Here is a 23906-nt window from a genome sequence, read left to right as displayed (position 1 = left end):
AAGGTGGTCATTTAGCTGCATAATGACTGCCTTCTCTAGAATGTTACTTAAGAAAGGCAGGTTAGAAATGGGTCTAAATTTTTCAGAAGCAGAGGGGTCAAGATTATATTTCTTGAGTAGGGGTTTAACTACAGCAGTCTTACGAAAGTCTGGGAAGACCCCCCCCCCGTATCTAATGAGGAGTTTACTATGTCAAGAAAACTATCAATTCGCACGCCCGATACTTCTTTGAAAAAACTTTTTGGTTATTGGGTCAAGGACGCAGGTGGAGGGTCACAATTGATAAATTATTTTATGTAAATCAGGTAAATCTATCCTGGTGAAAGAATTTAATTTGTTCATAACAGAGTACTGGGGCTTAGGAGGATCCGCAGTATTGGGGAGATGTACCATATTATTTCTAATATCATTCATTTTTTGATTGAAAAATACAGCAATAGCCTCACAAGTTTCACTGGAAGTATTTTGGAGGCATTCCTTTGAGTTACCTGGGTTTAGCAGACAATCAATTGTAGAGAATAAGATTCTGGGATTACTAGCATTGTTATTTATAATCTTAGAGAAATAGCAGTGCCTCAAGACGGACTGTGTTATTGTATTCTATTATTATAACTTTTAATATTTCATAGTGGATAGTTAATTTAGTCTTCCTCCATTTACGCTCAGCTCTACGGCATGCTCTCTTTAAATCAGACTCTCTTTGGGTCTTCCATGGTATAACAATGCTAGAAGATTTTTTAACTGTCTTTTCAGGTGCAACTATGTCACCAGCAGCTCTCACTTTAGTATTAAATTTTTCCAACTTAATATTTACATTATCCTCGCTAATTTAATTAGCACTATAAACGGACAGGTTGCTTAGAATGTTTGTTAATTTTAAAGCTGCTGATGATGAATCAAAGAAGCGTTTTTTAATAATATGCTTCTCATGAATGTTTTCTATCAATATTTCTATATTAAATAGTAAAAGAAATTGGTCTGATAGACCAGTATCAATGATCTGCTTTACATCAAGTTTTAGTCCCTTGGTAATTACTAAGTCTAATGTATGACCTGCTTTATGTGTAGGCTGATTAACGAGCTGCCTCAAATCAAAAGAGTCCAGGAGGTTAATGAATTCTTTTACTTTTTAGTTACACTGATTATCGATATGAAAGTTAGTCGCTGACTATTAGGAGTGTGTCATAGTTCGTAATTATAATTGACACCAGGTCTGAGAATTCCTCAAAGAAAGACGCATTAAATTTAGGTCTATACACGGATAATACTAGAAAGTGAGAATCTCCATGAATAACGGCGGAAAAATACTCAAAGGACTTGAATTTACCAAAACTGACATCTTTACTCTTTAACCGGCTCAAGTAAATGTTTGCTAAGCCTCCGTCCTTCTTTCCCTGGCGATCCGCACGAGTAAAGCTAATTTGGAGGTGCAGATTCGATTAAAACAGCCTAAGCCACATTTCACTTGTGCAATATCACAATGCTCTGACATTTAATAGTGCCATATTTAATGTTTCAGAGGAGCAGTGCTGAATTCTATGTGCGTTACGGGTATTTGAAATAGAAATTAAGTTATTGTTATTAGCGCCGCTCTGTGCGTATTTTTTATTTAATCTATAATCTGTTTTTATAGATTTAATACAATTACACCTTTAGATGAACAATGTAATTAAATTATTAGTGTTTATGCTGCACTGCCTAGATTTTTTACGTGCATCATTAATCACCTATTATGACCATTGTGCTTAAACTGGTGCTAATTTTGATCAGTTACCAGTATCAGAAGTTCCTGTTGTTGAATCAAGGACAACTAAATGATCAGGTCAAACTGAGTCATCCATTTTTCATTTTGTCTTTAAATGATCTGGGTCCATTTTATTGCCAGTAATCTTACATTTCTGGAACATTTTATGGATGTAAAGTTACCTATAATGTCAGTATTTCAGGCTAGGCTGAATATACCACACACATTCAGGCAATGCACATTCAAGATGTGGATTTATTTTAGACTTACCTTGAAACCTATACCACATAGGCCCAAACATAAATATAAGGCATTAAGGTGGTGGTTGATTATTTAATTATCTTAGATTACACAACAATCTTTTTTTCTTTAATTTATTTTTTAAATAATGCTTTGCTTGCTGACCGACAATTACCCTCACTATTTTTATTAGCATTACAGAAAATGAGGTGCCAAAGTATATTCCAGGGCTGCTGGTAGCAATTAAGTATACACCAGGAAATTATAAAAAATGTGTTACGGTAACTGTATTATGCACTTAACGGTCTCTTAGTTAAAGCTCGTTTAGAATTCTGTACTTACTGGAAGTTTAAAAACTACTTTCAGAGTCTTATAGTCTAATAAATTGTATTACAGTATTGCTGTTAAATACAGAATCTTTTGGGTTTTGCAAAATATAAAGGAAGATTATGCATTTGTTATGTTTTGGGTAAAAAGTGTATTCAAATAGTATAATTGGTGTCACAAAGATTCCTTAAGTGCATTAACTTATTTGGGAAAGTTGGAGATCATAGTTAAAATAAATATTGGGCCTGCCACCAATTTAAATAGCCATGCACAGACATTGAGTCACTTTAGGTTACTAGGTTGTTTTTAAAAAACAGTCATTTAATATTTTTTCAGGTTTTTAGTTCAGTTTGGTCTCTCTTCTTAAAATTTCTCTTTTTTCATTTTATAACATAATGTATTTTTCATGTTCATTCTTCTGCATTTATTAATCTGCTGTCAAAAATGTTTTATGTGGGCTAATTAGTAGAAGGTTACTTTCACATTTTGTTTTTCATGAAAATACTTTTTGTAAGCAAAATGGGAATTACAAGCTTGTCATATTGTTTAATTTCTTCTGAAACAAAGCTTAATTTGAAAATGTAGTGTTCATTTGTTTAACCCTTTAACCGCCAACTCCCTAAATATTCCTCACGCCAGGCGAAATCTGAACAATTTTCGTTTTTTTACTTTTTTACATTTTTTTTTACATTTTTTACATTTATTCATGCAGTATTGACCACTAAATGTTGTGCAAGTTGCCAGTGTATACACGAAATCTATAAATGTAACCTGAATTCTCAGCTAAGCAAAACATCTTGATACCAAACCGTGCCCTTTTCAATGGTAGATACTGTCTAAACTGTAAGCGGCCCTTCCACGACAATAAACTTTCATCAACTGCAACTGACGGTCCTGGCATGTAGGGCAACTGAAATGCTTCAAATAAATGATCAATCAAAGGACGTAGCTTGAACAAGTGGTCGCGGTTTGGATCTTTCTTATCTGGCTCGTTTCTGTTGTCATTCAAATGAAAGAATTTCAGCAGCAAAGAGAATCGGTTACGTGTCATGACAGCTGCAAAAATAGGTGTTGCATACATAGGATCTGTAGACCAGTACATCTCAATATCTGGTTTTCTGATTATTCCCATCAACATCAAAATCCCAATGAATTTTTTCATTTCGTTTTCATCAGTGTCAAACCAAGCACGAACACGGGAATGTGGAGGTAAATTGGGATTTTTCTCAATAAACTGTGCTGCATACAGATTTGTCTGATGAACAAAATGTCTGATCAAATCAGGTGACACAAACAGCTCATAAAACTGCTCAGCAGTGTAATTGTTTACATCAACAATAAAGCCACACGTTCCCTCAAACGAATGCAGAAAAGGTAGTTCACCACGGGCAGCAGCCCAGCTGAGATGCTGGGGATACACCCACTCAGCGCCGTCATCCGATGCCTCTTCATTCACAGTATCATGCAGCGCACGTTGCTGCTCATCACTGTCACTAAAATCTTCTTCAGAACTGCTACAATCATGATCAGAACTGTCCAAAATCGCCTGCAAAGCCTCACTTGAAGTCAGTTTACGTTTCGCCATATTCACAGCTGTTACATGCGAATCACGTCACATGACCGGCCAAAACAACCACAGACTTGTCGAAATACAACGTAGTAATAATACCCACGCCAAACCGTCAGTTATACTACTTGCCAGGCATTCATATAACCACAGGCAAATGTGCCGGATAATTCCGGCAGTATGGCGTTAGCAATAAAACAACGGTGCCGGATATATCCGGCAGAGGGCGGTTAAGGGGTTAACAAAAAAGTATGTATGTATTCACACATTGATTCAATTAATTGATATTGACAATTAAACACTGCTTAAATGTAAATATAGTTTCACTTAGAGGTTTTAATCATTATTAATAATTGCACCAAAGCTTTTTTTCTTTTAAAATGTATATTTACTATATTTATATAGTTTGTTTTTATCCATTGTGCCAGATATACATTCCTAATTCATGAAATGTAATTATAAATATGGATTATCATTTTAATTATGCAATACTTGTTTCTTACCAAAACTTATACTATATGACTCACACAAACAAATAATAAACAGAGTAAATCTTTCAATCAAATATTCATGAAATGTTTATCAAGAAAGATACAAGGCTTACACAAGTTTACATGTAAAATAGACAAATTTTTCTGTTAAGCTAACTAGCCTGTCATACACTAAGCAGCATTTTCAAATTTTTCTGTGTCTTGTTTTTCTCTTTGAAAATGTAAACTACTATATATAGTTAACAACAAGCTTGTTCGCCATCCAAACGCGGACAAGCAGTGTTCCTTTTAATTAAAGTTCTGTATTCATTAATGTATTCTTGCCATTTGTCTAACTGTATAGGATGACTCCTCCGATTCTTTTTTTTTTTTCTTCAGTTTATTGCTGTACTTTCTTTAATGTAAAGGCTAATATTCCTATCTGTTCTCACTCTGGTAGTCTGCTTTACTGTTCTTTGTTTACAGGAGGTAAAAGACGTGTGCTTGCTTAATTAAGGTAACACCTTGTGTAAAGTTGCACTACAGATAAATTACCATAAAGCTTACAAAAACAGATGCTGAAAAAATCATTTTTTGTGATCAGCCAATTTACCAGTCACCAATCTTGTCTTTTGTAGTAAAGATCTGATTACTGGCTGATCGATTGGACCATTCACTGCATACTTCGTTGTGGATAAAAAGAATCAACTGGGGACTACACAAGCCATTACACTACTGCTTCAATAACAGTTACAAGTGAAAGGAATTTATTACATGCAGAGTTATTACAGAAATACATGCAAAATAACTTTTCATATACAGTAATCCCTCCTCTATCGTGGGGGTTGTGTTCCAGACCCCCCCACGAAAGGTGAAAATCCACGAAGTTGAAACCATATGTTTATATTGTTATTTTTATATTGTCATGCTTGGGTCACAGATTGCACAGAAACACAGGAGGTTGTAGAGAGACAGGAACTTTATTCAAACACTGCAAACAAACATTTGTCTCTTTTTCAAAAGTTTAAACTGTGCTCCATGACAAGACAGAGATGACAGTTCCGTCTCACAATTAAAAGAATGAAGACATATCTTCCTCTTCAAAGGAGCGCGCGTCAGGAGCAGAGAATGTCAGAGAGAGAGAGAAAAAAGCAAACAAAAATCAATAGGGCTGTTTGGCTTTTAAGTATGCGAAGCACTGCCGGACAAAGCAGCTGCAAGGATGTACAATGTAAAGGTAGTCTTTCAGCATTTTTTAGAGGAGCGTCCGTATCCTCTAGGCCAGTGTGCGAACAGCCCCTGCGCACACAACCCCTCCGTCAGGAGCAGAGAATGTCAGAGAGAGAGAGACAGAGAAAAACAAACAATCAAAAATCAATACGTGCCCTTCGAGCTTTTAAGTATGCGAAGCACCGTGCGGGAAGCATGTCGCTTGACAAAGCAGCTGCACAGAAGGGAGCAACGTGAAGGTAATCTCTCAGCGTTTTTTGAGGAGCGGCCGTATCCTCTAGGGGTGCGAACATCCCCCGTGCTCACAATATATTTGAGGAGTTTTATTTAATACGTAATACGCGCTCTGGTTGGGTAGCTTCTCAGCCATCTGCCAATAGCGTCCCTTGTATGAAATCAACTGGGCAAACCAACTGAGGAAGCATGTACCAGAAATTAAAAGACCCATTGTCCGCAGAAATCCGCGAACCAGCAAAAAATCTGCGATATATATATATAAATATGCTCACATATAAAATCCGCGATAGAATGAAGCCGCGAAGCGCGATATAGCGAGGGATTACTGTATGCTTTAATTAACTTTTTCACTGAATTAAATGTGGAGGATATTCCATAAAGTAGCAATGACCACAGGAAGAGGACAGCATAATGCCTCCTTCTCTGGTATGCAGACAATCCTGAATATGCTTTGTACTATAAGCCCAAGCACTGCAGAGTATGAATATACAGTACCTTGCCAGGCCTAAACCTCATCATTGCTTACATGAGGACCTGATGAATGGAGAAAACAAGGGAAACCCTTTTAAAAACTCAAAGTGTGAAAAACTTCAATACAAACATATATAGTACCGATTAAAAGTTTTAGAACACCTCAATTTTTCTTCTAATTTAATCAGATGAAATGCAATGAATGACCTAAAATGGTGAAAAGGTAAGCAGTAAACTGCCAGAGATTTAAATTTAAAAAAACTGGAAAAAAGTAAATACAAGAATGCTACAAATTGGCCTTCTTCATGGAACAATTAATAGATTACAAACTACAGATGTTCTGCAGCAATTAAATTAAATGAAGCCTTGCGGGTTGAAGCAAGCAATTTGCACAGGTGTCCCGACTTGTGTGGATTACTTAAAAACCCTCTGTCTGTCGTAAAGCCGAGTTGGAACAGACTGAAGTACTACTTGGACAATATTCTAGAGATAATGGCAAGGAAACGGAAATTAACAAATGAAGTGAGTCGGAGCATTATTTCCCTTAGAAGTGTAGGCCTTTCATTTAGAGAAATTGCAAAAAAAATCAAAAGTGTCAATGAGTACACTGGTGTCCTACGCAATCCAAAGGCAATTAGAAACTGGAAGAAACTCTGATAGGAAGAGATCTGGCAGACCCAAAGTCACAACCAAATTACAGGACAAATTTTTGAGGGTCGCCAGCTTGCATGATAGACATCTTACAGCACAACAGCTTCAAGCTCAACAAGTCTCAGTTTCTACTGTGAAGAGGAGACTTTGTGCTGCAGGTTTAACAAGATTAGTGGCAGTAAGAAAGCCATTCCTTAAAGGACAAAATGGGGCCTTGAAATACTGGCTGTGGAGTACTTCAGATTGGACAAAGTCTCCTTCACAGTAGTGTTCTAAAACTTTTGACCAGCATTGTACAAAAGTCTTCAATACAATCATTTAGGGAAATCACTGACTGTGTTAAATTAAAAGGTGCATGACACTGTAAAAGTCATATTGCAACTGGGAATAATGATGAAGATCAAGTGGTGATTATTTTCACATAGATATTTGTGATGTCTAATTAAGGTCTGAAAACAAAATTTGAGAGTGCAATATTAATGTTGTGTTCAGTTCATTTTTTAGAAACTATTTTGTATACATTGGAAAATTGATCACACCTCAACATTATAATCGTTTAAAACATGTCAGTTTTCAAAACTATACTCTTTCAAGAAGCCAGTAGTGTTTATATTGCAGTGGAAGATGGAGTGCTATGCACTCATGTGCAACAATACTTTGTAAATAAATATTGCTGTAAAAACTTCTCTGTAATTCCCCCACCTAATTTATAAAACTGGACTACCATGTTTGTGCTTACAGCCCAGCAGACCACTACAGTATGTATATGCATTTACAATTTGCCCACCCATGAATAAGCTGATTTGTAGCTGTTTCAGCAGTTCAAGAAGAGATGAGAGGAGTATAATTCTGTGTGTCCATTACTCAGTATGACACACTTTTAGGTAAAGACTGCAGTGATTTTTTTTCCCCTTAATTTTACGTGATCTGCAAAGAATTTTTGCCAAAATGTTTACTTATGATGAAATTAGTTACATGTTAGTGCCTATGTTGAAGGAGAAACAGTCTTCAGGATAATTTTACCTTGTCTTTCAGAAAACAAATGTGAAAGAGAATCTCAGGTATAAGAAAGTTCCCATATAGTTTCTGTATGTGTATTTGCACATGTGTTTAAAAACTGTGCTGAACTATCATTGTTTTACTTATTTGGCCAGTAACCATTCTACTTAAAGCTTAGCATGCTTGGGCTTGGCCAGTACTTGGATAAGATACCAAACAGGAAAGCTTAGGTTCCTTCTGAAAAAGGTGTTCGTAAGGTCATCGTAGGGACTACAGTTCCGATTAGGTAGCAGGAGAGTGCTTTGGCTAATTGGAGGACTCGCTATCAGTGTTCACAAAGTTTTTTAGAGGCCAAAGAAGAATTTAGTCTTAAGTTTGCAGGTACAGCATTTTTTTTTCCAACTTACTTGAATTGCAGTTTTATCTTACTGATTACTGCTTTTGTCTGAGAGCAAGTCATTTTATCTCATCATGGGGTTGTGTTTAGTCATGTTGAATTTCTAAAATACTGTTTTCCCTGTTTATTTTTATCTAGATCCTTTCCTGAGAAATGTACAGGTTTTAAATGGGTGTACAGTATTGCCAAACCCTTCAGGAGCAATATTCCTTTCTTTCAACCTTCCAAAAAACATTTGAAACTCTGAAACACCCTTTTAAGCTGAGTTAAACAGTTGTGAAATGTCATTTGAAATGAAGTTTAGCAACAACTGTATGTGAAAAGAAACTTGGCTGTTTCACTCACCAATACCTATTTTTTGATATTGTACAAAACCAATGGAGCGAAAGTTGGACCAGTGAACAAGGACAAGTAGCGACCTGCTCGTAGCTGATCAAACATGCATGGAGGAATTTCATTGCACTGTGTGCATGTGACAACTCTGAAATTATCTGCTAATACTGCATTTGTTATCAAAGTAAAACCTTATATTTCTGTAACGGCAATGCTGTCTTACACCTGCATTTAGTTACTGTGTACAAAACTATGTACCAAAAGCCATGATGAAATGGAACGAAATGCAGTTTTTAGTGTATGCCAAGCTGCTATTCAGAATATGGCAGAAAGAGAACAACTGAGGATGGTGTTAGTAATTTTAATTTTTTCTTGATGTTAGACATTTATCCAAGTCCATGTTATGATGGGGCAATTATTTTAGGTTTGATACTTATATAGCATTGTGATCTGTAGCAATTTTGAATAAACTTTGAATAATCTTTTTAACATTATTGCATATTGCCACTGGTTCTGTCGACAGTAATAATGTGGAGTCTTTCAGTGAAGTATGTGAGCCCCAGTACCCCCCACCCCCTAATTGTTGATAGTTTCTCTGGGTTATGGATTCAATTGTTTAACAAACCATCTAGTTTATTAATTTGTGATTAAACATTATCTGTGAAACCACACTAAACTAGGAAATACAAAAAAAGTAGTCTTAATAGTTCCAACCCACCAAGGAGCTATAGCAATAATTGAATCCTGTCATACAAAAAACAGAGACTTAGTGTAAATGACTGATGGGACACTTGCATTTCAGCCAGCCTTGACAAAAGGGTTACATTTTAACAAATGTTTGCTTTCTTACCTTTAACTCTTTCTACAGATAAACCTGAGCAGCAAATATTATTTATGATAATCAGTGATTATTTACAATAATAAGGAACAATCTTTCATCCATTTTCTGCAGCTGCTTTTTCCAGTTCAAAGTTGTGTTACCTTTACCATCACCATCAAACATGAGTAGGAGCCAGATGCATTCTAATCCTAAAGCAAAATCATGTAGTTTGAGAAAAAAATGTACTAACAAATAGATGAAATAGATAGTTATTAACCTGTATTTTTTTTAAAATGTTGGCGATTATAATCAAAGATTTCCATGACTTGTGTTATCCATTTAGCATTATCAAAGTATAGTTTTCTCTTAGATTACATTGTCACAGTTCTGATAAAATTAAGCTAAGCTGCTGCAGGTTCTTTTTTTAAGCTCTTGTAATAACTTCTGTTCAGGGTTGCAGTGAGCACAGGGTGCTATTAAGAGGTAATGTCCCAAAGTCAAGAGAGTTTTCAGAGTGACCGTTCAAGTCTGTCTGCATTTTCAGGACCATCGCTTTGCTCATGTACTTAAGTGACTTCAGCTGCAGATGGAAGCTCCTGTCACACTTTGCACAACTGTTGTTAAGGTTCTACCTTTGTCTAGAAACGGCTCCATAAGCTTTATGACCTTAGTCACAGAAAGTCAATCTCCCTTGGGACGACTGGGATATTTTCATGAATAAGGAGTGGCATTGCACATGTACTTTGTCAGCATGCCCATGTCTATCAAACACAGGACGCTATGCAGTCTACTTGTGACTTTATGCTATAGGAAGATAAGTAAATAAATCAAGGTAAATAGGTGAATAATATTCGATCTGGCTTTTATATAAGTAACATGTAAATGTTTTTTATATAAAGACCATCACAAAACATAATCACAAACAGGAATTTGCACAATACTTAGGTGAGCTCTGTAGGCCCTGGTGTTTCATTGAAGGACATACATGTGGCGGATATACTGGCAGGATGACGCCGAAATTCTTGCTTTATCCAAATGGTACCATCTTTCACCTTTACGCCTGGTGCAGCTGCGTTGTTATGTGTGAGTTGACATTTCTTGCGGAGAGAGCTTCTGGTCTCTTTCTCAGATGTAAAACCCTCGCCCTCGTCTGAGTTCACCTGTTTTATAGCACATCTTTATTTGAAAACTAACAGTGTCAGATTGGGGGAAGCTTGAAGTGACTGAGTAATAAAAAAAAAACACTAACTTTTACAAGTACAATAAATTTACACAGACTGTTACAGACTCAAATAAATCAAATGTATATTTTTATTCTATAATAGTAATAATAATAATAATAGCCACTCACTACTCAAAACAGTTAATGCATGAAGGACACAGGATCGAACCCGCAACCTCTCAACTTGGAGACAGTAGTTCTTACCTCTGCACCAGCCAAGGTGTGTGTGTGTGCGCATGTGTGTGTGTGGTACCCTATCCCAATATCTTTTACTTTGGTTAAATATTGGAAAAAAGCTTGTTTTGTTATATCTGTTTCTTTTGTGAAGTGTATATTTGATATTTGGACCTCAATCTTCACACATTATACACTTCACGTAAGCATTTTGCCAATTATTTGTAGAACATGAAAAAAGTTTCTGTTTTGGGTATATGTTCAACGTTTCTTGCCTTGCATTTCCTGTCATCCTACATTTACCCAGGTCGTTGTAGACAAGGAACAGAGATGAAATGTATGTGTTCCAAATAACAATATATTATTTACCCCCAGGGTCTCCAACTCCAGTCCTTGAGAGCTACTGTGGCAACAGGCTTTCATTCTAACCCTTTTCTTAATTAGTGACAGATTTTGCTGCTAATTAACTCTTTGCCTTAATTTTAATTGATGCACTACTCAGGCCACTTAAACATTTCTTTTTGCCTTAATTAGCAGCCAAAAAATAATGAGACACAAAATGAGCCAACATGTGACCAACAACCTGTGTACATCACACAATATCTGAAAATAAAGAAAGGTGAAGGTCTCAGTAATGTTGATCTGCTCAGGTCCACAAAACATTTTGACAGCGCACTTAAAAATCAAAATCAACAGTTTTGGAAATGTTTGCAATGGCAAAATGAGAGCCATGGAATTAAATAACAGGTTTAATTAGTAATGAGAATTGGCTTCAAATTAAGAAACTGAATGGAGTGTAGTTGGTTGGAGTTTGAGGTCCTGGCTTAGTTAGTCATCTGTTGGCTCATTTTACATCAAATTTATGTTTAGGTGTTTTTTAAGAAAAAAAGAATCAATTCAGCGGTCAGAGCCTCAAACATTCAATTAAAATAAAGGGAAATAGTTAATTAGCAGCAAAAACTGCTCACTAATTAAGAAAAGGGTTAGAATGAAAGCTTGCTGCCACAGTAGCTCTCCAGGACTGGAGTTGGAGACCCTTGATTTACCCTATACAATTCAAGGCACCTCACACCTAGATAAACAGACTTGGGCTGGGAGAACTTCATGCTCAACTAAACCTACCGCCTCGGTGGGGGATGGGATAGCAGGCTGCCTCCTGCCGGTGCTGATCGACACATTTACAAAACAAAAAACGCAGGTGAGGAGGTGCGAGGGAATTTAAAGTTACCCGGGATTATGAGTTTTTTTTCCATGGGCTTCAGGGATTCTAGTGTTAATCATAAGGTACATATTTATCAGTAATGGACACTGGTGCAAATTCCTCAGATTACACCTCCACTGTTGAATACTTTGAACCACTGTCTACTTCTTAATTATATCTTATTTAAAAGTGAAAAGGGCTTATCCTTACACAAGTAAGGTGAAGGGAGGGTAGTTATGAATACACACCTTTGCATCAAAAGCTTTGGCACAAAGAAGAAAAAAATGATAATTATAACAATGTTCATGAAAACAGCCTGAGTGAAAGAACATTTGCCTAACAAGCCCAGGAATAAGCACAAACTGGTATTTAGTTAAGACATTTGTTGGAACAAAAGCAGGTCCCCTTCATACTTGTGTGACTTTGGTAATCCAGCCAGATAGAGGATGGGCAGATACTCTCATTTTTTATTATTATTTACAGTGTTACATACTTCAGGCTACAGTAAAAAAAAAACAAAAAAAAAAACGGACCCTTCGTCTTCAAATATTTACTTTTGATACACTTTATGAGTGAATTTTGTTTCTTTATGTCATCAGTATGATAACATCAGGCAATACTCACAAAGATCAGTGTTTTTATTGTGGAATTGGTTTTGTTTCATAGTAATTAATGCATTTCTGTGAATTAGCTGTCTTAAAGCTGCTGTTGCTTTTGCATTTTAATTGACTGTGGTTCAGTGTGTCTAGACTGGGTTCACTGTGAGGGTTGTCTATCGGGGGTGGGGTCTTCTTCTTACAGAGCCAGGCATGCATATGTACATTCCAGTGTAGCAGCATGGATGAGAGCCATAGCTTCATTTTTAGCCTTGACCTTGCCTGCATGAAATTCTGCCTGGCAACACTTCCTTTTAACTGTTATTCTTGAACATGCGGCTATGTGATCTACTTTGTTTCATTGTACTTTAAAAATAAGTCATACTCCAAAGTGTGCCAGTTTTATTCCACATTTATTATTTGATTACTACTAAAATGCATGTAGTGGTCTCGGGAGTTGAATTGAATATTTGACAGAGTGAGCGATTGCCTCTGTGTTATTGTAAATAAAGGAAATTTATTGGCCTTAGTGGCATCTCACCATATGTTTCATAAAGAACTGTAGGATCATTTTGAACTAAGTTTTCATATGTACATAAAAATGTATTTACTTTTTGTTGACTAAAAAAGTAAAAACTGCTTAATATCAACATTGACTAAAATCAAAATCCAGGCATTTTTCACATGAAAGAGTAAATCATAATTATTATGGTCTCTGTAAGTTTGCTTTTTTAACAACAGACTTTTCAAATAATTTTTGTCAGGTTTATGTCATTTGCTGTTGTAAGACTTAACATGTACATACATTTATGAGTGTATACATTAACTGATTAATAATGCATACTGAAAAGTGATATATAATGCACAAGATAATTCAATGTAATCTTAAATATAACAACTACTTATGCTTTAATCTTTCATTTCTCTCCTTTTTTAATAAACGTTTGTCCTCACTTTAAAGTTGCCATTCGTAAATCAGACTTATCCATTGAAGATCAATATGTTATTTCTGAATTCTTGTAAAAATAGATTTTCTTGTGTTGTTTTCAAAGTTTGTGCTGTCTCAATTTTAGTGAATGCTAATTCAGGTTTACTAATGAATTGTGCTATGTTAGCAGCCCCACTAATTGTATGTTTCTGCAATTATGTATTTTTGATGATCCACTGTGATATTATCACATAAGACATTTGCATTGTAAGGTAACCCACATATTTGGCCTGTGTCAAGTCAAGTCAGGTTGACTAATTTTGCATGTGTAGTAACTTTTTTTCTGAAATTTTGTGATGTTCTTTTCTGATTTTTTCACTAAACAATTTTAAAACAAACTTTATTGGAATGTGGCATTTCTTTTGTTACACATTTAAGTTGTACCTAATCCTACCTTGCCAACTCATTAGCTGCTCGATTTTGTGGACCTGGAAAAGAAATCGCTACAATCATGATGGTCTTTCACAGTAAAACACCTTTCATTATCATGTTATGGAATTAATTATGAAATTAAAATGCATAATTCAGTAGGCATTGAAAGCAGAACTATGTGACCAATCAGCTGTGAGTTAAATTTATTTGTAATATGCATATGATTGAGGGAAATTGATGTTTTTATTATTACGGGACCCTGCATTACCCTATCAGATGATCATCTTAAGTAATAGACATGCTACAATTGTTCATCCAGCCATTTTCTAACTGGCTTATCTGTTTCAGTGTTGTGAGGAGCTAGTGCCTATACCTGCTGTACAAATTCGCACTTACTCATGTGCCAATTTTAGATTAGATTATTTTAATAGCTCATTTAAAACAACAGCGGTTGTGCCAACGTTCTGTACAAAGAAGCATTAAAGTAAACACAATGCAAATAATTGTGCAGAAGCAGATTAATGAAACAACCAATTATAACATCCACCACAATCCCATTATACATAGTGAAAGGCAGAAGAAAACAAAGTAGGTCTTAAGCCGAGTTTTAAAAACCTTGATGGAGGATGAAGACCTAATGTGAAAAGGCAAGTCATTCCAAAGCCTTGAAGCGACAACTGAGAAAGCTTTGTCTCCCCTCGACTTCAGCCAAGATCTTGGAACTACAAGGAGAAGTTGTCCAGATGACCTCCGTGCTCTTGGTGCCACATAGGGGTGAAGGTCACAGATATATTTTGGAGCAAGATATGCAAGGCTTTAAAAACAAACAATAAGATTTTAAAATAAATGTGACACCTCACAGGTAGCCAGTGGAGAGAGGCTAAAATGGGGGAGATATGATCCTTTTTTTCTTGACCCAATTAAGAATCTAACTGCAGTGTTTTGTGTTATCAAATAACCTAACCAGCATGTATCTGGGATGTGGGATAAAAATCAATATCTGATGAAAACTGTATATGAGCAGCATCAGCCAAGGAGGCAGAAAGTGAAAATTGGGGCAGGTTTCAAACGCTGTGGCTATCTCTATGTCTGTAGCTAAGCTACAATAGAGATGAAATGACCTGGTCCATTTGTTCATTCCAAAATAAAATGTATATTTTTCTGTTAGTGTTTTGTCCATGTACTAGTGTAAACATAACAGCTTAGCTATTAGCTAAATAAATGAACTTGATGGACTTAATGATCTCCTCTCATTTGTCAGATTTCCTATGTCCTTACAAATCTCACAGCAACAGATATCACAAATTTCACTGTGACTTTCTAAAAGACCTCATTTGAGTAATCTGTTGTTACAGCCTCAAATAATAGCTTTAAAGAAACTATAGTGAAAATATCCCAAATAATTTTGGTATTGACTAATTTATGTGGACTGATATGATAATGTTTGACCCACCTGCCCCCTAGCCACTAGTTAAATTCATGCACTTCTCCAGCTCCAAGACTGCTCTTTTACTGCAAAAATATTGACAAGCATTTTCTCTTCAACTTTTGCCTTTTCCATACTATTCCTCTTCAACTACCTTTTAGCATCATTAATATGCTTTTCAGCTGTTGACGTAGTTATTGCTGGAATTAACTGCCTTGTGCAATACAACTTCGTTTTCTTATGCAGTTTTTCTTAACTATTTATCCAAAGTTAATTTCTTTTCAATGTTCCAGTGTTTCACTGCAATTTATTTAATATACTTTTATACATCACTGCTCCTTTGTTGTCACCATACAGATTTTTGATTTTTCCTTGTTCAGAGAACTATGTAGGCTTTCTGAAAAAGCAATAAACAGAAAAGAAACTGTATCCATTTGAACAGGAGACCTCCCAAATCCAAAAAAATCATTTCAGATTTAATTTTCAGAGCACCCTAACGGCATGTGGGAATGTGCAGATAATTTAAAAAATATTTTTCATTTATTCTACATTGTCACTTATTTCTCAAAACACAAACTTTACTTTCCTTATGAAAATCTTTATTTATTTTCCACCCTGAATGAAGGCTGAATGCACCATGTGTCAATAATGGTAATCATTGAGCTTTCAATCAGTAAGTTATCAAAAAATGTCAAACGTTTTTCATACCAAATGGTGATATCCTATCTCATGTTGCTGAACAGAGATTGTGGTTCTCAATGCGGTACTTGGAACTAGAGAATACCACTATTACATCTCTACAGAAGATGGAAACTGAAAGTCAACTGGGTGTCTGGTAAAGACAGTCAATTGACTGTCCAAATATTCACCACTGAAGCAGCAACTGTGATCTTGCCCTCTCATGATCACACTCCTGATGGATCAGATGTGTTCCTCACATACTCTGCACTTAGATTGAAACAGAAATTAAATGGGTCACATTCCTGTTGATGCAATACCAAGATGTTAACATTTCATTATAACTAGTGTTGTATTAAAAGATAAATCAAGCAGCTGATGCACATGTGTTGTGCTTAATGTACCTTTGGTAATTTATTTTTTCCATTAATCCTATACCCAAGTTAGTGGTGAACTTGATGATTATCATTACTGACTATTAATGAATTTAACCCATGTTTAGAATGGAAAATAAAAATTGAAAGATTCACATAAGAAAAGTAAGACTTGCCTTTTGAGAAAGAATGGACCAGTAGGATACAGGAATAATAATTTTAAAAATGTCTGGACATTTCTACAGTGCATTAAGCTGGTCTGAAAATTAGATCCGAAATGTTTTTTTCAGGTCTGCTGGTCAAATACTGATGCATTTTCTTGGTTATTTATAACCTTTTAAAAAGCCCTGTGTTGGTATCTAAACATGGGAAAAATATCAGCAGGCTGTATCAGTTAGAAGTATGCTTTCTGAAAGTCTAAATATGACAAAGCCATAGACGCAAATATTTTTTTTCCCTTTTTGAAGGTCTGCTCTTACCAAGTTGTCATCTGGACCAAATATTTTAATTGTGTTATGTACTATACCTATAAAAGTTATATAATTTGAGCCTGCTAGGTGGTTTAGTTCTTGAGATATCATCTTGTGAAACTGATGAAAAATTAAAGCACTGTCAAATTTAACTGCCCTATTCCCTCACAAAAGTGGCTGTATCTTAGAAAGTATTGATCTTACACCAAGATAATTTTACAGTGCGTCTCCTGAATAGCATGGGTACATCTGGTATTTTTTCAGAATTTTTTGAGACTGAAGTGTGTGGGATTTCTGGAAAATCAGTTGATTTAACATGAAATGACCCTTTTGGTATGTATACAGTACATTCTCTTCTCACTGTGAAACCTGTCATGTTACAATCACTGGATCCTGATGTTTCAATTACCTCTATCCCTGAATTCTAGTCTTTATTATTTCCAAATAACAACTCTGGAAATGTTTCTGTTGTTGTTTTACTATACTAGGAAAAAAAACCAGTAATTAAATACATCTATGAATTCCTACGCTAATTTGTGAAGCTTCTCCATTTAACGCGGTGGTAATTAATATCTCCTGTTATTGCAAATATAAACTTGATTTTTGATGTTTTTAAATGTTTCATATTGACTCTGTTATCTTACTGTGTGTGCCTGGCACCTGTGTTTGCTTCCTTATAACCAAACCCTCATATCCTCATTAAGATGTTGATCATTACCTGTTTGAAAAATTCTTTTATTTTAAATTTTAAAGTAAATCAGGCAAGTGAGTGTTACAGCAAAGGGGATGCCAAAAATATTGTTTGTGATGTAACAATTCACTCTTCTTCTGCAAAGTCATATTTAGAAGAAAGATTTACAATTTCCTTCTGTTGGCAGTAATATACTTTCATAACAGCTTAATAAATCCTACACTGAGCAAAGTTGTGACAATAAACAATAGCAACACATATATCCAAGACTCTAAAATTAAATTAGTTGTAACCATATGTTATTCAGAACAAGTAACAACAACATAATACAAGCAATTGAGTTTGAGAAAAAAGTACATACAGATGAGTTCTGTGGATAATTATATAATGGAGTCTTGGTTGCAGATCTAGTTTGTGAATAGAATGGTTTTAGTGTCCCAGGGTGTTCTGCTAGTAAGACACTAAACCCAGTCTATCTCTGAAGCATATTTGTTCATGATCATAAAGTAGCTTTCAAATATCCTGTTTGAAAAGACAACCTAATAGGCAACTTCAAATGTTATTTATTGTCATTCGGATATATTCAGCACTATTTTTTTAATATCATTAAAAATAATTTCATTCCTGGTGGCTGATGAAACATTGTTTCAGCTTTTAGATGTGGTCTGCATGGACATTGTAATAATAACCAGAATAAATTTCCAACTTTTGGGGCAAGTGTGAGTCCTTAAAAAGTAACTGTATTGTTTAAAAGCTAGTTTGCATTTTAACTAATAGAGTTTCGGTACCAGCTACTTAAACATTTCTAGGGGGAAAGAACCAAATATTTATCCTAGTTCATCCCTGTTTTAAGACAGTTATCTGGGCATATTAAAGCTACTATGCAACATTGTGAGAAAACTAATTTTTCCTTTTTTGTATTCAAAGTCTGATAAAGCAGCATGTTTTAAAAGTTGTTATTGTTTCCTTCATATTTGAATAAAGTGTCACTGGAACTAAAAGAAGCCACTATGTTTATAGTATACAAAAAGTAGCAGAAATATTACAGTTAGCTTTCAAGGCTTATTTTAGGAAGCAGGTTATGGATGATTTTTATAGTCAAATTTTAAACACATGGAATTTTAAAGAAAACAAAATATGAAAATCAGTGTGTCAAAGGATTTTTAAAGGAATTAACACAATGTGTATTATGAATGAATAAACTTACAGTTGTACGTTTTATTTACAAGTTAAAATAAAAAAGGTGAAAGTCACTAGACAAGATATCTTCAGAAATATTTTTATTTACTGTTAACACATTAGCTTTCAGATGAATTTTTGCTGTATCTCCAGAGGCCACATTTAAACACTAAAATTGTAGGAATTTCATAAGAATTCATAGATGCCTTCAGAATGGCCACAGTTAAGCTTTATTACTAGTAGATACTTCATGCTAAATTTTTAGAAGTTTTGAACTTATGCAGACATTGCACCACTCATATTTTTCCTTGTATAAGAAATTTGTGCTGCAGGCTGTCTTAAAGTGGTTGTTTGCTATAAAAGGGCCAGACCGCATAATGATCAAGGTTGTTGAAGTGATTAGGAGATGAAAGGTTCAGTTGTACAATAAGAATTGCATGTAGATTTGTAATGATCTAGGTTGTTAAGCAATGTGCTAATGCTTGCCGTTTTGTCTCCTTCAGTGCTGTGCTGTTTCTGTAGTTGGAACTTTTGACTTCCATCCTTATGTATTGTATCAGTCTTTCATATGATGACACTCATTTGAAGATATATTAAGAAAAAGCACATTCATCTTAAACTTTGCTTTCAAAGGAGAAGACAAGTTTTTGGAAGAAAACATCTGCTTTTAGTTGCGTTGCAGCAAGCATTCATCCAATGTACCAGCCAGAAAACAATGTCCTGAAAAAGCATCAGAACACAGTTTGCTGTTAGTTCACACCCACCTTCACAGATTCTTACAAGTGTGTACTTCCAGCAAGCTGTTTTCTAAATTTTCAGATTGAATTTAAATGCATAACTTAAACTGAATCAATGCATCCTGTTATTAAAAAGTCTGAATTTCTGCTCTTCATTCTACAAGCTAAAACAAAGAATTGTTTAAACATAAAATTTTATATCGTATAAATGATGTGTTGTATTTCCCTGCCTTTCAAAAAACTCAGTAAAAGCTCAATTTCGTCACTGGAAGAATTGGACGAGAAAAAGAAGTAAATACTTTAGATCACTAGATTAATTATACTATTTAATTATAAATAAAAGTTCCCAACAACCACCCTGATAATGTTGTATATTAATTAGATCATAACATCTGTGACAAGGTTGTTGATTATAGTATTTATTTCTTTAAACAAACATTACACTGCATTTTTTTGAAATTATCAAGTTTTTCTGCTGTAAAATTTTAAATTGCTTCACATTCATTAGTAGTACTTTCATCTGATTATTAAGAATACTGCTGTTTTATTTTAAAATGGTTCATTTTATATTAATATATTAAATGCACCAAAAATTAATAAATAACTTTTGGATTTTTCATTAGTTTATAAAAGCATACGCAACAATCTAATTTTACAGGTACTATTGCTATTTTTATTTAAACTTGGAGAATACCGGACCAATGAATGTAACTGAATAATTTTCTCTCTCTCTCTACTTGCAGTAAAATGTGATGTACAATTCAGATTATGGTGTACACATTGTGACTTCAATAATGAAATAATCATTTGCTAAAACTATACATTTAATCTATATTCTCCCTCATTTCTGTTGTTCTTGTGCATACGTAACAATTTTGTTTTGCCAAACTAATATATTTTGCTTGAATGAATAGACTTTTAAGGCCATATTTTGACTTTGTTTTTCAGGTTTGATTGTGTCAATAAATGGATAAAATGGGCAAGATGTGGAACAACTTGAAAAAACCGTTGCCACAACCTATTCCATTCCGAAAATACTAGCAAAAATGAAAACAGCCTGGATGTAAACTTCAGTGGGTACTCTTTGGAGCAGACCAACAGTATTTGCCTTTCTGAGTTACCTTCCCAAGCAACAGCTAGCACTCATCAGAGACTTTGTCCTTTGCCGCTGGTTTCTGACAACCTCCAGAACGTTTCACGAAGGAACCAGAATTGTGTCTCTGATATTCCTCAGATCATGGAGATCACAATAGACAAAGATTTTGAGGATCTGCGAGCAGCAGCAGGCACTCGATTGGCTCGCAGAGATTCTTACTCGAGGCATGCTCCTTGGGGGAGCAAGAAAAAACACTCATGCTCCACCAAGACACAGAGTTCCCTGGAGACTGATAAGCACTTTAGCAGGACACGAAATGGTCTGCAGAGACGGGAGAGAAGATTAGGAGTCAGTTCTGTACATGATATGGATTCCACCTCTACTCGGACTCTAAACGGATGCTCCTTCCGACAGCGTTTACAGGACACTGTAGGTCTCTGCTTTCCAATACGTTCCCGCTCTCGGTCTTCCAAAGTGACATTTTCAGCAAAGAGGAAGATCCACTTGTCTGAGCTCCTGCTTGAAAAATGCCCTTTTCCTGCAGGTTCAGATCTTGCCCAAAAGTGGCATCTCATTAAACAGCACACAGCTCCTGTTAGCCCCCAGTCTGCCACTTTGCTAGATGCATTTGCCTCTACAGAAGATGAAGAAGACAGACTGCGGGAGAGGAGGAGGCTCAGCATTGAAGAGGGGGTTGATCCGCCTCCCAATGCCCAGATCCACACATTTGAAGCCACAGCTCAGATTAATCCTTTATATAAGCTGGGACCAAAGCTACCGCCAGGGATAGGGGACATAACTGGGGACAGTAGGAGTTCTGCAATTGTAAATTCAGTACCTGTGGGAAGTGTGACAGCAGGGCCACAGCAAGCTGCACCTTTGCTTACGGATTTTGATTCAGAGGAAGATGCAACAACTTTGTGCTTGCAGTCACGTAGGCCAAAGCAGAGGCATACATCTGGAGAGAGCCATTTCTGCCGTCAAGGACCTTGGAAGGTTCACACACAAATAGATTTTATTCACTGCCTAGTGCCAGATCTACTGCAGATCACCAGCAACCCCTGTTACTGGGGTGTGATGGACCGGTATGAAGCAGAGGCACTTCTAGAGGGCAAACCTGAAGGCACATTCTTGCTCAGGGACTCTGCGCAGGAAGACTACCTCTTCTCTGTCAGCTTCCGCAGATATAACCGCTCATTGCATGCACGCATTGAGCAGTGGAATCACAACTTCAGCTTTGATGCTCATGACCCATGCATTTTCCACTCCTCAACTGTAAGTGGTCTGCTGGAGCATTACAAGGATCCTAGCTCCTGTATGTTTTTTGAACCTTTGCTCACAATGCCACTACACAGGACTTTTCCTTTTAGCCTGCAGTACATCTGTCGTGCAGTAATCTGTAGGCGTACCACCTATGACGGAATAGGCCTGCTTCCTTTGCCGGCAGCTCTGCAGGACTTTTTGAAGGAATACCATTATAAACAAAAAGTTCGAGTGCGATGGCTTGAGAGAGAACCTATCAAGGTCAAATAAAAATAATTGAGTAAATAACAAAAGAGGACCGCAGTAAAAGAACGAACAGTATCCAAACTTTTTTTTCTTCTTCTTCTTCAGGATAGGCCTCACACAAGAGGAAAGACTATATGTTTTTTGTGTTTTTTTTTCTTTCTGTTCTTTACGGTTTGTGTGTACATCACAACAATAGCCTATGGCAAGTAAATAGTTAGAATCCAACTTTGTTGTCAAAACAAAAGTGTAAAAAAAAAAAAAAAGACAAAAACCTTAGCCCTGTCACACTTCTTTCTGCTGCTACATTCTAGATAGGTACATAAATAATAATTATCATGTCTGCTCTGTGCTAAATAATAATAAAATAGTAGGCTAAGCCTCTAGCATGAGCACATTTGGGAAAAGACGCTTAACTGCAAGTTGTTTCTTTTTGAATAAATTTTGCAGTTCTGAATTCTTCTTTTTGTTTTAGTACTTTTGGAAGTATTTTGTCCTTTTTCCAAAGCAGTTATTGAGCTCTTTATGTGTCTGATTGCAGTTTTAAAAAAGTGTATGTGTTTTAATAGAAAGTGAAGTCATAAAATGTACTCCAAAAAGCATACAGGCTTCTTTTTGTGATTTTTTTAATTTTTTTTTTTTTTTTAATTTGTGCATTCTGTAAGGTCTGTGGCCTGCTTCCATCTCTCTGTTAAACCCAACCATTAAAAGCCATGGAAAGTCAGGCACTTTTATCTCAATCTTACAATTTTAGTTAATCCTGCCATTAGCTGTTCCTCTTCTTCTAAGATTATGTTCCATGACAAGAACTGACTAATATATTTTTTTCCTTATGTTTAACATTAATTTGCTGCAGGTAATATATATTTAGACATTTTTCATGAAATAAGAATTGTTTCTTTAATTTTAATTAGTCCTGTAACATTTCACGTTAGTGCTCTGTTTCTTAGAGAAAAAGTGGTCAAAAAATTTATTTCAGTCAGGAAATTCCCTTGAATAATGTAATTTATTCTCATTACATATAATAAGAAATTAATCCTTAACTGATGCAAAATTGTGGGATGTGATAAACAATGTTTTATTATTATTTTATTTTTTTAGGGGGTTGGGGGCAGTCTTAAGGCTTTTATGAAACATAGTGATACACACCTATTAATACATTGAGGATAATTTCACAAAATAAGGATTTTTTTTAAAGGGACCATCTATCTCTGTTAGCCTTAGTTACTATAAACATGTGCAGTTCATTCTCAAAACATTATTTAGGTGCTATATCTGTACCAGCATTCAAGGGTCCAACATTATCCTCTCAGAGGTTTTGTCATCTCAAAATAATACAAACTGTTTATTTTGCAACACCATCTTGCCTTATTTTAAATACCACATGACTCTCATATGTTGTGTTGTTTTTATGCAGGAGCACTGCACTTAGACACAGAAAATCACCACCTATTTTTACTTCAGATTTAAGAACTTACAGTGATTCACTGTATCCTTTCCTGTTTCTAGGAAGATTCTCACTATTTTAAACTCTTTATAAAATTACAAATGATCTGCCATTTTTATTTTTATTTGAATATTGTAATTGATTAACTTCTAGTATAGTGAAAGCCCTTTTTATGTAGCACATTTCACAATGAGTATCATTATAAGTAAGACATCACTGTTTATTAAGCAACTACTAATTATTAAAAATGTATACTTCTATAT

The 23906-nt window shown here is 35.4% G+C and overlaps 1 protein-coding gene across 1 annotated transcript in view; it reads left to right on the top strand.

The window, feature by feature from the left end:
• The window catches only part of LOC114666255 (suppressor of cytokine signaling 5-like), a 112756-nt gene extending 89961 nt beyond the window's left edge, over positions 1–22795 (top strand). The window contains 2 exon segments of the mRNA XM_028821032.2: positions 20543–20599; positions 20601–22795. Coding sequence (XP_028676865.2) covers positions 20561–20599; positions 20601–22223 — 1662 coding nt within the window. The 5' untranslated portion in view covers positions 20543–20560 and the 3' untranslated portion in view covers positions 22224–22795.
• Positions 22796–23906: the final 1111 nt, after the last annotated feature.

Source organism: Erpetoichthys calabaricus, chromosome 15 (assembly GCF_900747795.2).
Source record: "Erpetoichthys calabaricus chromosome 15, fErpCal1.3, whole genome shotgun sequence".
NCBI lineage: Eukaryota > Metazoa > Chordata > Cladistia > Polypteriformes > Polypteridae > Erpetoichthys > Erpetoichthys calabaricus.
The sequence above is the reverse complement of the archived record's forward strand: the minus strand, read 5'-3'. Positions and strand labels throughout refer to the sequence as shown.